Source organism: Rattus norvegicus, chromosome 19, assembly GCF_021556685.1.
Source record: "Rattus norvegicus strain SHRSP/BbbUtx chromosome 19, alternate assembly SHRSP_T2T, whole genome shotgun sequence".
Classification (NCBI taxonomy): Eukaryota; Metazoa; Chordata; class Mammalia; order Rodentia; family Muridae; genus Rattus; species Rattus norvegicus.
The window spans coordinates 42,160,788-42,174,332 of NC_141552.1; the positions used below are offsets into that span (position 1 = coordinate 42,160,788).

General features: G+C 44.4%; 1 protein-coding gene and 1 long non-coding RNA gene across 5 annotated transcripts in view; both read left to right on the plus strand.

Moving 5' to 3' along the window:
• The first annotated feature begins 278 nt into the window (after positions 1 to 278).
• Usp38 (ubiquitin specific peptidase 38) overlaps positions 279 to 13,545 on the plus strand; it is a 31,443-nt gene continuing 18,176 nt past the window's right edge. For 2 of the 4 annotated variants that reach the window (XR_015643351.1, XM_087594526.1), the window contains exons 1-4: positions 326 to 1,474; positions 2,869 to 3,004; positions 9,229 to 9,358; positions 12,221 to 12,322. Coding sequence is in view for 2 of the 4 variants with exons in the window: in NM_001107418.2 (NP_001100888.2) it covers positions 793 to 1,474; positions 2,869 to 3,004; positions 9,229 to 9,358; positions 12,221 to 12,322 (1,050 nt within the window). In the remaining 2 variants the exon portion in view is untranslated. 4 annotated transcript variants of the gene reach the window in all.
• LOC147999411 (uncharacterized) lies at positions 3,527 to 7,880 on the plus strand. Its single transcript, XR_015643596.1, has 3 exons — positions 3,527 to 4,691; positions 5,937 to 6,472; positions 6,517 to 7,880. It is a non-coding gene; the product is annotated as an uncharacterized LOC147999411 (long non-coding RNA).

A 13,545-nucleotide genomic window follows, 5' to 3' on the forward strand; every position in this document is an offset into this window, starting at 1 on the left:
GTACAGACATGCCCTCCAGATTCCCAGAACAGCTCCTCCGGAAGTCCGCCAGTGACGTTCCTCATCGTCGCCAGTGACGCGAGAGTGGCCGCGTGACTCACTCAGTGCCTCTGCGCCTGCGCGCCAGGGAAGGGACCGCGGCCTGTCGGGGGGAGGAGCTAGATGGAGAAGAGGGGGAGGGGCGGGGCCCGCAGGAAATGTGTCGAATGTAGACGAGAAAGGACCGGAAGAAAGTGGGCGGGGCGAGGGCGGACCTATCTGCTGTGCCTCGGAACTTCACTTCCTATTTGCCGGTATTTCTGCTTCCGGGTTAAGGGTGTTCGGCGCTTCCAGCTCCTCTCCTTGGCAGATCGAGGTACTCTGGTTGACAGCGCCTCCTGACTCAACCGAGGGCGGCTTTTTACTGCCCACCCGCGGACGTCTGGACGCCTCACAACCCCGGGACGCGAAGGCGCTCCTCACCTTCCAGCTCAGCCTGGAGGCCTGGAGGGTCCCTGTGCCCGAATGCTGAGAGGGGTCGCGGGCCCAGCGAGGCAGCCGTGTGCGGACCTCCGGCTCCTTAGGCGGACCGCGGGGACTGACAGCCTTTCGGCGCCCCAGAATCGCCCGCTCCCGTCCCAGCTCGGATGGGCCTTCCCACTCGATAAATGTGGCTGCTGAGGCAGCGGTGGCGGTGGCCAGACCTGCTGCTGCTTGGCTTCAAGTTCACCCCCACCGCGGCTCCTTGGTGTCCCCCCGGGCTGCCGCCGCCAGCTCCTTATCCCCTGGGCCTGGCCTTGCAGAGTGGCGACGATGGACAAGATTCTGGAGGGTCTGGTGAGTTCCTCGCACCCGCTGCCCCTCAAGCGGATGATTGTGCGGAAGGTGGTGGAATCCGCGGAGCATTGGCTCGACGAGGCGCAGTGCGAGGCCATGTTTGACCTGACGACCCGCCTCATCCTGGAGGGCCAGGACCCCTTCCAGCGACAAGTGGGCCACCAGGTGCTGGAGGCCTACGCGCGGTACCACCGGCCGGAGTTCGAGTCCTTCTTCAACAAGACTTTCGTGTTGGGCCTCCTTCAGCAGGGCTACCACTCACTGGACAGGAAGGACGTAGCCATCCTGGACTACATTCACAACGGCCTGAAGCTGATTATGAGCTGCCCGTCGGTGCTGGACCTCTTCAGCCTGTTACAGGTGGAGGTCTTACGAATGGTTTGCGAGAGGCCGGAGCCACTACTCTGTGCCAGGCTGAGCGACCTCCTGACGGATTTCGTGCAGTGCGTCCCCAAAGGGAAACTGTCCATTACCTTCTGTCAACAGCTGGTTCGGACGATAGGTCACTTCCAGTGTGTGTCCACCCAGGAGAAGGAGCTCCGGGAGTATGTCTCCCAGGTAACAAAAGTGAGTAACTTACTACAGAATATTTGGAAGGCTGAGCCCTCCACGCTGCTACCTTCTCTGCAAGAAGTTTTTGCAAGCATCTCTTCCACAGGTAAGGGTCATTATTTCAGGGAAGTATGTCTTGGAAATTCAACATGTGTGTCTCATAAACACAGTGCACTTCCCGGAAACATTCTCATGGGGGCGGCAGGCATATTGTATTGAAGTAAATCCTCCAGTAAGAGACATTCTTGATGGATAGCAAATCTAAATAATTCTCATCCAAAATTTTACTCCACTTCACTGCCTTGTTCAGAATGGTATGCTGGAGCAAAAATGTTGAGTCCAAAGACCTTTGTCACTGAACAAGTCATTTAATTACACCACCTCTGTTCCAGTTTTGGAATTCTTATGGGCAGACAGCCAGGATGAGAAGCTTCTAGTCATTACTGATTAATGGTCATCTATGATGCTCGCCTCAGGGCGTTATTGTTCCTATGTGTAACCTATCATCTTATTGAAGGGTTGGTTTTGTTTTGTTTTTTCCTGTTTTCCAGTGTTCTCATTTTTTAAAAATTCATGAATTGCGCACAATCTATTATAAGATTGTCCCAGTTTACCATGTAGTGGTTTTAAAATATCATTGCACTCCACAGAAGGCAGGAGATCCAGGGAGCGTGAAGACAAGTGTAACAGCTTAGATAGCAGTCTGCCTTGTCTTTATCATGAACTTCATCCTCAAAAACTAGGGAAAGGGCAAAGGATTCTACTTAGAAAACCTCTCACCTAGAGTTTTGTCCGTGTCTGTCCCTGAAGGTGCTTTAAAATCTGTCCGTTGTGAAACAATAGGTTCACAACCAGATTCAGACTGAACTTTGTGGACCTGCCCTTGTTTTACCTTAGCCAGAAATGAGGGTTGAGCTTTAAAAGCTCACATAGTCTAATAATGTGTTTAATAAATACCAGGTGCATTAGCTTCCCATTCCTGTAATTGTACTTGTAGTCGTCATAGCTTTTGGAGGTTTCTCCAGGTCTTTCACTGTCGTACTGAAGCAGACCATCTGGATGCCTTACATTTTATATAAGCAAAGCCAGCCCCCCTCACCTTAATTTCTACTATCACAGTAGTGCAACGACAATATGAGCCTCTGACATGGAAATTAGAAGATTTGCCTAGTTGGTTCTTTCTCACCCCCATCCCCGATTACTGCCTTCCAAAGCATTATCAAACCCAAAAATGTACTATTAACAACAAATTAGCTTATTGAAAAAACAATAGTGTTCTTCTTAGTGATGTGGCTGTGGACTGAGTGGGTATTGCTGTTTCCTCTCAGCCTCTCATTTCTATGGTTTAACTCAATTTAGCGTCTACCCATGATGTATGACATAACGTGTGTGTGTGTGTGTGTGTGTGTGTGTGTGTGTGTGTGTGTGTGTGTTTTCTCCCTGAACTAGTACCTCACTTTGAACCTCCATGCCGTATTTGTCTCTTTAACTAACAACTAGATGCGTCCTTTGAGCCCTCGGTGGCCTTGGCAAGCCTGGTGCAGCATATTCCTCTGCAGATGATCACGGTCCTCATCAGGAGCCTGACCACCGACCCAAACGTGAAGGATGCAAGCATGACCCGAGCTCTCTGCAGGTACCGGTCCTTCATACCAGGAGGTGGTCTGGTTTTTGGATAGTGGAAAACTTGAGAAATTTCTAAAACCAATCCAAAAGTAAATCTGTAGTTTCTCCAGATCAATTAGAATGATTTACCTTTGTATAGTCACATCTGAAGTTGTGTGGTTGGCTTGTTTTTCTCGATGCTCTAGTCCCTACTGTTTCCTGTAGCCTACTTCCGTGTGGGTGGTGGTGGTTACCCTGTATGGCTCTGGGTTTGGTTTGGTTTCTCTTAGCTAGGTAGGGGTTTTCTCTTTCAACTGCACTCCATAGGCGATACCTCTGCCCTTGTCTCCTCGGATTTGTTTGTTCGTTTGCTTGTTTGTTGTGTGTGTTGAATATGTATATGTACTGTGTGCATCCTTGGCATCAGAGGTTAGCTCCTGCAGCTAGAGTTATGAATGCTTATGAACCACTGAGTGTGCTGGAAATCAAACCTGGGTCCCTGCAAGGACAAGTGGTTCTTATCCGCTGAGCCATCTCTCCAGCCCCTACCTTTGCCTCATGGAATCTGGTTTCTCTCCCTTGTTCTAGCTGTTTTAACATTTTGAAAGTAATAGCACGCTGTCACTGGCATCTACTGTTGCTGGTGGGAGCTGCTGCCAGTCTGGTTGTCAGCTGTCTCTGATAACATGCTTTTCTTTGAGTCCTCGATGATCTGCAGTCTTACTCTCCATGTCTGAATAGAAACTGATATGCCCTTTGCAGTACTTTTATGCATATATTCAGTTGTTCATTCAAAGTGACTTACTGGGTGCTTAATAAGAGTGTCAGACCACTCAAATTTTCCTGAGCAAATTGATAAAAATAGCTGCTTTCTGGTCAGAGACCAACAGTAATGCAATAGCACTGCACGGTTCCAGCCTTTACCCTGATATTTAGGATGCTAAAATGTGTGGGAATGGGTGCCCTAGGTAAGCAGGCCTGGCTTTCTTGCCATACTGCTATATAATCACATTGGTTCTGTTTGGATTTAGGTTTTGTTTTAGAACATACAGTGAATGATTTAGTATGTTAAATGATGAGTGTTTGTCTGATGAGCAGGGTGGTAGGCTGTGAATAGGTAGTTTGCAGTTGTCAGTAATATGGCTAAGTAAGGGTTCGTTGAGGTGCCCACAGCACTAAAGTAAAAAAGGAAGCAGTGCTATGGCTTTTGTATTAGAGGGACAGAGTAGCCCAGACAGTGTCTGGTGTTGGGTGGCTCAGTGTCTGATTTCTCAACTTTCTGATGCTTCCAAAACAAGCATTCCGTAAAAGCCATGCTTTGACCTCTAAGTTCTGCTTTTCCTGGGCCACCATATAGAGCATGGGACTTTCTCAAATGCTGGGTAGATTCGGTGAGCCACTTAGTGAGCTCTAAGTCACTCCTACAAACAGGGTAAGTGCCCAGGGTTCTCAAGTGGAATGTGTTGCTAAATCAGGGTGTTTGGTAAGTTGTTCTATTAGAGGTTTTATTCCTTGTGGTATTTTCCATTTACATTAGATCTCTAGTGCTGTCTTAAGTCAGGGAGTACCTGTCTTGTCTTAACCTACTCCATTTTCTTTATGACAGTACCCATCCATTATGCTTGTCCCAGCTGCTGAGTTCAGTGACAGCATTGTTTTTAGATTGAGCTTGGACTTTCTCTACTTAGCTGCTTAGTTTTTGTTCCTTGGGTTTCCCTGTCTCGTATATTTAGCCTGTTTAAGCAGGTGAGGATTACAGTGGCTTCTGTGTCTCTTCTGACAGTTACATGAACTCAGGTACTCTATGCTGGGCTCTCAGACAGTGCCATGTGCACTGACACATGTGCACCTTCTACAGCACAAACTCATGCTAGCTGCTTCTTTATGGAGCAAATTAATCTGTAACTTGTGCTTCTAATTTCTCAGATCACAAATCTAGAAGCAAGTAACTCTATCCTCTCTCTTACTTTGATTAATATCACTAGTCCTTTGAATTCTATCTTTAAGAATACTGTAGAGATGTCTCAGTGGTTAAGAGCTGCTCTTCCAGAGATCCTGAAATCAATCCCCAGGAACCACATGGTGGCTCACAGCCGTCTGTATTGGAACCTGATGCCCTCTTCTGGCACACAGGTGCAAGATGTACATGCAGGTAGAGTGCTCATAATATTTATATATAATAGCTAAATCTTTAAAAAATAAATAAAAAGTACTTTTCTGGCTCTACCATTTGTGAAATGGAGCCTGTACTATTACACTAGTCTAGTTAGTCAAATGTAAATATATTCCAAGAACAGGTATAACATTCAAGTAGGAAGCAGGCCAGGAGTCAGTGAAATGATGTGGACTGCACTGTATAGGTAGCTTCTGAGAGAGGAAAGTGGCCATCAGCCCCAGCGTCTCTTGATACTTGAATCTGGTCTTGCTTCCTCAGAATTTTCAAAAGAAGCCTCAAGTCAAATTTTCTGTATAAAATGTCCTATCTCTAAAACAGTGGGCCAGGTAAGACCTCAAGCTGCCTCAGGAAGCAAAAGTTGGTTTTATATCATATTCCATAATTTATGGTTAACTCTATTTTGTTGCTTTTCAGAATATTGCCTGGTTTGTTTTGGGGGGAAGGGAGTTGTTTTTGGTTTTTTGAGATAGGGTTTCTCTGTGTAACCCTGGGTGTCCTGGCTGACCTCAAAGTCACAGAGATCTCCCTGCCTCTCCCTCCCATGTGCTAGGATTAAAAGTTGCTACCACCACCCAGCTACCTGCCTATTTTACTGTTATGGTTTTAAAGCTGTGTGTATTTCTGTGAGCTGTAGGGATAAATGGCCTTACTTAGAAACACTGGGATCCAAAGCATTAGATGAGAACACAATTCCTGGAAGAGAGATTGGACTACAGAGTACGGCCACTGTGCACACGGCACTGTCTGAGAGCCCAAGTTCATGTAACTGTCATGAGAGACACAGAAGCCACCGTAATCCTCACCTGCTTACACAGGCTAAACATACAAGATAGAGAAACCCAAGGAACAAAACTACAGCGCATCCCAAAGTGCATTATAACTTCCAGAGCATAGTGAACGTCAGTCAGAAACACAGCTTGGTGAGTCGTCCACAGTCCACAGCTGTCCTCACTGACTTCTCCTTCTAGTCCTTGGGCACAAAGTACATCTGTCCGTAAGGCTCTCAGTACCTAAGACCTTACTTACCAGCTACAGAGGAAACACTCAGATATTTGTCTCATGAATGACTTCTGTCTGGGCTGCTGTAGAAAACAAAACAAAAAAACCAAAGACTGGGTAATTTATAAGCAGACGTACATTTCTTACAGTTCTGATGGCTGAAAATCTGAACTCAAGACCCCATAAACTTTCCTCATGTTTGGAATGGTGGAAGTGCGGGGACACTCACCCTTCATACCTTAGTTAGCATCAGAGTACTAATTCCAGTCAAAGGGGACTTGGTCATGGCATGGTGTCTCCCAGCCACCTCCTTTCTCTGTAGAAGTAGACTTCAGCACATGAGTATATGAGGAAGACGCTCTCTGTAGAAGTAGACTTCAGCACATGAGTATATAAGGAAGACGCAGGCTTTAGCACTGTCTGATTTCTGGGATAAGGTAGAATGGAGACTTAGAAAGTGAGACGCTTGAGGAGGACAAGGCAGGAAAGGCAAGTAAGACGATTGTCAGTGGTCAGGAGCCATTGCAGTGGACTTTACTCTCCTGCCATTCGGTCCTCTCTTTAAAGTGAGAGGAACGTTCTGGCCCTGTGTACACTTGAACTGCTCTGGCAGTGAGTCCACAGAGCCAAGCAGAAGTGCCCACACTACCTCATTTTCATGTGCACATTTCCATTTCAACAAAAATAAATTGCTGGGATTTCTTAACTCACTAGTATTTTTAATTTAATAATATCTCAGATCTTTTATTTGGGAGAGGAGACTCTAGTCTGGCCCAGGCTAGCTTAGAACTCACTCTCTGGTTCAGGCTATCCTCAAACTTATGGCAGTCTTCCTGCCTTGGTCTTGTAAGTACTAAGATTACAAGTGAGCCACCATGCCCTGCTCCTACCTTGGAAAGTCCTCAGACCTCCATGGTATTCTACATTGTCATGACTACAGTGCACCTGTCTTTCCCTTACGGGTGGCCGGTTACATTTTTTTTAAGTCTTACCATGTCACACACATGCTGGAGTATACATTTGGGGGAGGGGATTGCAGTGCTGTGGATCAAACCCAGGGCACACATGAAGCAAGCGTTCTATCTCTAAGACATGTTCCCAGCATGAGAGTACAGCATACTCCTGTCAGCTGTATTTTGCCCTTTTTTTTTTTTTTTTGGAGACAGTCTTGTCAGTCTTGTTATATATCCTTTTCTGACCTCTCTTTCTGAGATCTGCCTGCCTCTGACCCCCAAGTGCTGAAATTAAAGGGGCATGTGACACCACACTAAGCTTGCTTTTACCTTTTGAGTCAGCATCTCTTGTATCACAGACTGCCCACCCCCCAACTTGACAGTAGTTGAGGATGACCTTTACTTTCTGATCCTCATCCCAAGTGCTGGAATTGTAGGGATGTCTGACTTTCAAAGTGTTGATGATCCAGCCCAAGGCTCTGTGCATAGCCAACCAAAAAGCACTCTACCAGCTCAACTCAGTACCTGCTCCCAATGTGAATCTCTCTTCAGAACTGCAGGTTCTTCCGTATTCTCTGTATAATGTGAATCTCTCTTCAGAACTGCAGGTTCTTCCGTATTCTCTGTATAATGTGAACCTCTCTTCAGAACTGAAAGTTCTTCCGTATTCTCTGTATAATGCCTACAGAGTTTTCTGAAAAGCAGCGCTGTGATAGTTGATAGATAGCTAATAACAACTGCTTCAATGACTTGTAACCATTATTGTTGTGAGAAACCAGAAAAAAAGAAAAAAAAAAGAAATTTTGTGTAGAGAATGGAGGGCACCCAGATAACAACAGTTAGTGTGTGCTGTACTTGGGATCCTTACTTCATACTTTTAAAAACATTTAGATCTTAAAAGCAAAAAACAGAAGATTGCCACAAGTTTAAGGCTAGTCTGGGACCCTGTCTTGAAAGCCAGAAGAGAAAGAAAGGCTGACAAAGACCGCACTCCAGTCTTCAGGTAGATGGTCATGCAGTACTGGTGTTGTGGTGGTATCCCCTTGGTCACAGGCTTGTGTTCTCAGTGTTTATATTTGACAGTCTTTACAATCACAGGGTTACTGCTGGCCTGGTTCGCTGGCTCACAGGATAAATGTACGTTCTCCACAAGGCTGGCAGCCTAAGCTCACTTCTCGGATCCCACACTTGGGCCTCATTGTGTGTGTAAAGACAGACACACACACACACACACACACACACACACACACACACACACATTAATAATAAATAAACTTTTTAGAAGGATGCAAATTGCTCCTTGTGTTAATATTTGATGGAGGGTTACAGTCATGATGAGTATTTCCAATGTTAGATTCTCCCAACTAATAAATTGTGAATTGAGATTTTTAAACCTTCAGAAACCTGAGAATTTTCTCTTACTCTTTTATTAGTATCTAGTCCATCTAAATAGATTGCTTCATCGGGTTTCATAAACATGCAGTCTGGCCGCCTTCCAAAGAGTTGTGCTGGTCTTCAATGTGCTGCTTATCTAGCTTTAGAAAGCAGCTCCACCAGAACCCAGACGATTTTGTCTTATTCCATTAAGTGGCTTGATATTTAAGAAGGAAATACGCAGTAATGGAGAACAGGTCTAGAATATTTGCATGGGCGGTGTGTGTAAAGATTGGAGATTTTCTTCTGTCGTCGTTGTGTATAGGATTCGAAAGATGTGTAGATCTACTTGCTTCAGGATTCAGTGTACCTCTTCAATGGTGACTTTCATTGCATTGCTTACCAAAAAGCAAAATCTTGGTTGATACTCATACATCAGATGAATTCCTTATAATATTTCCTGTTGAACAAGTTTTTGATATCCCTATATCAAACATCCATTTGAAATTTGGCACTTATAATAAAGTGATCATTTATTACAGTGATATGGGAATAAATTAAGTAAGGAAACTCAGCTTAGAAGACCAGAACATACTTCAAACAGGCTACTGTGACATTCATTTCTGTACATTACTTTTTACTATAAGCTCAGTAAATACTGAGTCACAAACTGAATGTTTACTTACTGTGACTCTTGCTACAATAACTCCTAACTAATGTTAAATACTGATAAATGTGTTTTGTTTGTTTCAGAATGATTGACTGGCTGTCCTGGCCATTGGCTCAGCATGTGGATACATGGGTAATTGCTCTCCTGAAGGGACTGGCAGCTGTTCAGAAGTTTACTATTTTGATAGATGTTACTTTGCTGAAAATAGAACTGGTGAGTAGAAGTGGGCCAGCCCATTGGGGTGCGTAGAATTCTGAGTGTGTTCCTAGTTTACATTTTGTTTTAAATAGGTTTGGGGGCAAAAGGCAGTGAAACAGGTAGTCAATTGAAACTAGTTTGCAGCTTTCAAACGGTTTACGTTTGTTGTTTCTCGGTTGTTGGTTATGATGATGCTTGTTTCAGTCTTCTGGTTTTTAGAGACAGTCTCACTATGGAGCCCAGACTGACCTCAAACTCACAATCCTCCTGCCTTAGCCTCACAAATAGAAAGGTTATAGGTATTTAGCACCACACTTGGCTCCCGTGGGCTTCCCATGCAAATTGTCAGACCTCTAGCACTGCACTCTACCTGCCTTGAGACTCTGGTTTCTGTGTAGCCAACCCAGGACACAATTGATCAGCACTTCTTTGCGGGGGTTTGGTTTTTCCCCAGTGCTTAGGAATCCAGCCCAAGGTTAGGCAAGCTTCACCCCTAACCTTCATCCTAGGCCAAGTCACTCTTTCATTAAAACACTATCTTTACTTATTCCCAGGACATTAGGCCCTCTTTGCTCTTACTTTTACTGATATCTCAGGCTCTGTTCTAACTTATCTTTAGTCCACTTTCTTTTTAATCCATACTCACTGTGGCAAGTGTTCTATACCATACAGTAACCATAGGTGCTGCATGGATTTAAATAAGGTGTCCATCTCTCTTTTTTTTTTTTTTTTTTTTTTTTTTTTTTTTTTTTTTTTTAATTAACTTGAGTATTTCTTATATACATTTCAAGTGTTATTCCCTTTCCCGGTTTCTGGGCAAAAATCCCCCTCCCCCTCCCCCCTCCCCTTCCTTATGGGTATTCCCCTCCCAACCCTCCCCCCATTGCCGCCCTCCCCCCAACAGTCTAGTTCACTGGGGGTTCAGTCTTAGCAGGACCCAGGGCTTCCCCTTCCACTGATGCTCTTACTAAGATGTTCATTGCTAATAAGGTGTCCATCTTAAGGCATAATGGATTTATATTTTAGTTCGTTACCCTTGAATTACGTATTAATTTTGTCTTAGTTACTATTGTATTGCTGTGAAGAGATGCCATGACTGTGGTAATTTGAACAGGTGTGGTCCCCATATACACACATGTTTGTATGCTTGACCCAAGGAGTGTGGCCTTGTTGGAGGAAGTGTGTGCCGGAGGGGAGGGGGCTTTGAGTCTTCTGTGCTCATGCTCTGCCCAGACACAGTCCCCTTCTGCCTGCAGATTAAGATGTAGAACTCTTAGCTCCAGCATCATATCTGCCTAGTCTCTGCCTTACTTCCTGCCATTATAAACCAATCCCAATTAAATGTTTTCTTTTATAAGAGGTGCCTTCATCATGGTGTCTTTTCACAACAGTGAAACCCTAAGACAGTGACCGAGAAAAGCTCTTATAAAAGAAAGTGTTTAATTGGGTCAGGCTTACAATTTTTGAGGGTTGGCCCATGATCTTCATGGCTGGAAATAGGCAGGCATAGCTCTGGAGCAGTAGTTGAGAGCTTTACATCCTGATTTGCAGGCAGGCAGGCAGGCAGGCCGACCAACTGACCAACCGACTGACAGAACCTGGGCCTGGCATGGAAGCCTCAAAGCCTATCCCCAGTGACACACTCCTAATCCTTCTAACCCTCAAATAGCTCCACTCCCCAGTGACTACACATTCAAATATGGCTATGGGGGACATTTTGATTCAAATCATCACATATTTATTCAGTTATCTAAACTCAGATCTTAGTCTTTTGCTTTTCTTCTTTTCTTTGGTGGGGGAGGGGTTAGTGGAGGTATTTTGAATTTTGTGGGGTTTTTTTCCATAAAAAGTTATTACAGGAAAAGAAAGCTAAAATACATTTCAAAGATGCATGTTCTGACTAACTCAGGAAGTGAGTAGCCAATACTCGAAAATATTAAATTCATATCATTCACATTTTACTCCCAAACCTGGTCCTCTCCCTCTTGATAAATAGCTATCTTAAATAGCTGCCACTCACTTAAGCCCTAGTCTTTGGAGCAACTCTTCTCTTTTTCCTGTCTCTCAATCACTGTCCTGTACATTTTACTAACTTTAAGTGCCCAGAGTCCTACTACCACTTTAACCCATCACCTCCCCGTTGTTGGTGTAAAGTCATCATCACTTGTCACATTGACTCAGCAGCATCCTTGCCCCTTGTCTTTGGTCCCTTGTATGTGTGCACAAGAGCTCCTGTGGCTGTGTTCTGTCATCCTCTCCACATGCTCTCACATTCATCCCTGACCTCAGTGACATTGCCCTTAGTTGTCTGCTGCCCCAGTCTAGATGGCCTGGGGCCTTTGCAATACTGTCTGTCTGTTCATAAATGCTCTTGTCCTAACTCTGTATTGAGCTGATGTCCCTTCAGTTTACACTCAGCCATCACACTTTTCTGGGTTATTTTTAACACCCTCTTTAAAATGATAGAATCCTTTGCTACCCAGTGTTTGCTGGTCACTGTGCTCTACCTTGTATTTTCAGCATGCATTGCTGTTTATTTCTTCTTGTTATCTTGTACATGTCCTCTTAGTGGTGAGCCATATATGACCTACAGTGACTGTTCAGTGAATACTGACTGAGTGAACAGAACAGATAGTGACCCAGATGGCTATAACCTTGTTTGTGTGTCCTCACTTACTGTGGGAATTTTGAGAATTGTTTAGAGCACTAGATTCTCTTTCATTTCAATCCTATTGTTACTTCCTTTTCTTCTAATAATGTGCTATGATAGGGCTTTCAAGAAAGAGGGACACTGACATATGTAAAGAGCTGTCAGCTGTAGAGAAGGGCTCACAAATACTTAGCTGTGAACTCTGAGGATGGTGTCTCCTTCCGCAGGTTTTTAATCGACTTTGGTTTCCTCTTGTGAGACCTGGTGCTCTTGCAGTCCTCTCTCATATGCTGCTTAGTTTTCAGCATTCTCCAGAGGCATTCCATGTGGTAAGTACAGTGCAAGCTGTCTGAATTGGAAATACCTGTTCTCCTAATGTAGCTCACATTGGATGTCTAATGAAAAGACTGTACGTTAGCTTTATAATACATCGTGTAACCTCATAAACTCTTAACAAATTGAGTTTGTAGAATATCCTGACAAACACTATATTTTGAGAAAATTTATACTTCACCAAAACTGCCCCACTCACAACCATTGCCAGCAACTGGAAGTAACTGCTGTAGAGGGAGCTGTCACTACAGAGTGCCTTTACACAGCAGCAACACGGGGTCAAGGTGGCAGAAGCTACAGGCGATGGCTCAGGAAAGCACAGAAACAAGTTAGCTGTGGACGTAGGGCTTTCTCCTCTTTCTCAGCCCTCCAACCCCATCTTTAATGATGGTCACAGTTCTACCAACCACATAAAGCCAGCTGCTTGCTGGCTCTGATTTGACTGCAGTTGTTGGTTACCACATGTGAGAAATGACAGAACGTTATTGGGAATCTGTTTGAGGAAACTATCACGGGGTTATCTGCATTCTCCAGGGTCTGAGTGTGTTTTACGGGAATAAATTCAGCAGTAGCCCTCCCCTGAGGGACACTAATGCATCATGACAATCCCTTCCCTGAGGGACACTAATGCACCATGATAGCTCCTCTTGGTCATGCTGTGCTAGCAAGGCGGCCTCAGCACCCGCACTGTGGGCTCACATGGGCTGCCCAGTGCCTCGTCCTTGGGGAATTCATAGACTTTATTTCAAGGAAACCTTGCCAGTGAGTGACTTCATTTCATATTTTGGATGAGTGATTTCTGTAGTCATTGCTCTCATTGATGGTGAAACCAGAAAATTCTTTATTATCAGATTACTCTGTTTTTAACTAATTTACAAACAAAATGCGCCAGAAGAAGAAACATTTGTCCTTGTCTTCTGACATCACCATGTACAGGACATTTGAGTAAAGGCGTCTTTTCAAAAGCTGTGGGAGGGGAATTACTACATATCACCTTTCACACTGTCGCCATTCCTTACCCTGGGTGGAAAATCACACAGGCTCTACTGAGACCTCATTCCTCCTACAGTTTGTTAGAAGAAAGATACTTCCTTACCTTTTGTACTGGTTTTCTATCTCTTTCTGAAAAAGGAAGTTGAAGTAACAAAGTTGAAATGCTTAACTAAAATCTTGGCTATTGGATTAAAGCAGTTTTAAATCACCTATTTAAGAAACAGCC